General features: G+C 57.4%; 1 protein-coding gene across 1 annotated transcript in view; it reads right to left on the reverse strand.

The window, feature by feature from the left end:
• Positions 1 to 1,074, reverse strand: part of LOC144487108 (mediator of RNA polymerase II transcription subunit 12-like protein) — a 596,823-nt gene extending 595,749 nt beyond the window's left edge. Inside the window, 2 exon segments of the mRNA XM_078205170.1 lie at positions 977 to 1,017; positions 1,020 to 1,074. Of these exon segments, the coding sequence (XP_078061296.1) occupies positions 977 to 1,017; positions 1,020 to 1,074 (96 nt within the window).
• Positions 1,075 to 1,731: the final 657 nt, after the last annotated feature.

Here is a 1,731-nt window from a genome sequence, read left to right on the forward strand (position 1 = left end):
CTATTGGGGGGGGGCGTCTCTATTGGGGGGGCGTCTCTCCGGGGGGGGCGTCTCTACGGGGGGGGCGTCTCTACGGGGGGGTGTCTCTACGGGGGGGTGTCTCTACGGGGGGGTGTCTCTATGGGGGGGGGTGTCTCTATGGGGGGGGTGTCTCAATGGGGGGGTGTCTCTATGGGGGGGGGTGTCTCTATGGGGGGGTGTCTCTATGGGGGGGGTGTCTCTATGGGGGGGGGTGTCTCTATGGGGGGCGGTGTCTCTATGGGGGGGGGTGTCTCTATGGGGGGGGGTGTCTCTATGGGGGGGGGTGTCTCTATGGGGGGGGTGTCTCTACGGGGGGGGGTGTCTCTACGGGAGGGGGCGTCTCTACGGGAGGGGGCGTCTCTACGGGGGGGCGTCTCTACGGGGGGGCGTCTCTACGGGGGGGCGTCTCTACGGGGGGGGCGTCTCTACGGGGGGGCGTCTCTACGGGGGGGGCGTCTCTACGGGGGGGGCGTCTCTACGGGGGGGGCGTCTCTACGGGGGGGCGTCTCTACGGGGGGGCGTCTCTACGGGGGGGGCGTCTCTACGGGGGGGCGTCTCTACGGGGGGGGCGTCTCTACGGGGGGGCGTCTCTACGGGGGGGCGTCTCTACGGGGGGGCGTCTCTACGGGGGGGGCGTCTCTACGGGGGGGTGTCTCTATGGGGAGGGTGTCTCTATGGGGAGGGTGTCTCTATGGGGGGGGGTGTCTCTATGGGGGGGGTGTCTCTATGGGGGGGGTGTCTCTATGGGGGGGGTGTCTCTATGGGGGGGTGTCTCTATGGGGGGGGTTGTCTCTATGGGGGGGGTGTCTCTATGGGGGGGGTGTCTCTATGGGGGTGGGGGGTGGTATCTATAGGTGGGTGTCTCTATGGGGGTGGGGGGTGTCTCTATGGGGGTGGGGGGGGTGGTATCTATAGGTGGGTGTGTGCCATGGGCAGCCCCTCTCGCCCGGGTTACCTCTTTCTGTTTGGGGTCTTGCGGGTAGACATCCGGGGGCCGAGCCGGGGCCGCTTGAGCGGCCGCTCTTCGTAGCTGAGGGAGCCGAACGCCGCCATCCCCTCCCTGAGCCTCCGCCTCAGAAAGCAGCAGAGTTTGCAGCCGGCTTCCCACAATCCTTTAGCTGGATCCCTCTCAGCTTTTTAAAGACAGAATGAGAAAAATTATAATTAAAATATAAAATCCAAAATCACCCTGCTGCACCCAGCAAAAACCACAGACAACAAACAGTGCCCCAACTTCACCGTGCAGAGATCATCTCACCAAGTTACTCCTGTACAGGTGCACTCAATTCTATTGAAATATAGATCACATTCACCAATATTATATTTATATCTGATTTAAATGTGGTTTGTATGGATTTCTCTGGAATTAAATCTCTTGACTTGTCCCCTGATGTTGAGAGATGCTACATTATATCTGTCAGGATCCACTCAGTATCTCTTTGAGATTGTCACCAATTGGACATTTTTTATTCCTTTCCCAGCCCCCCCTCTAATATCTCAGGATATATTGTCTCAGTTGATTGATACACAAAGTATTCGTTGCAAGGGGCCGGTAAGAGAGATGGCAAATAACATTCGTCTCACAACTGTCTCGATTGGGTTTTGCCCCCTTTTTCTTTCCAATGAGGTGACATTTTTGTTTTTAAAATTATTATTTTATTATTAAAATCAGATGTTTTGCATTTTGGTGTCGCGGAATTAAACATGTTG

The sequence above is a fragment of the Mustelus asterias genome, chromosome 3, assembly GCF_964213995.1.
Source record: "Mustelus asterias chromosome 3, sMusAst1.hap1.1, whole genome shotgun sequence".
Lineage (NCBI taxonomy): Eukaryota > Metazoa > Chordata > Chondrichthyes > Carcharhiniformes > Triakidae > Mustelus > Mustelus asterias.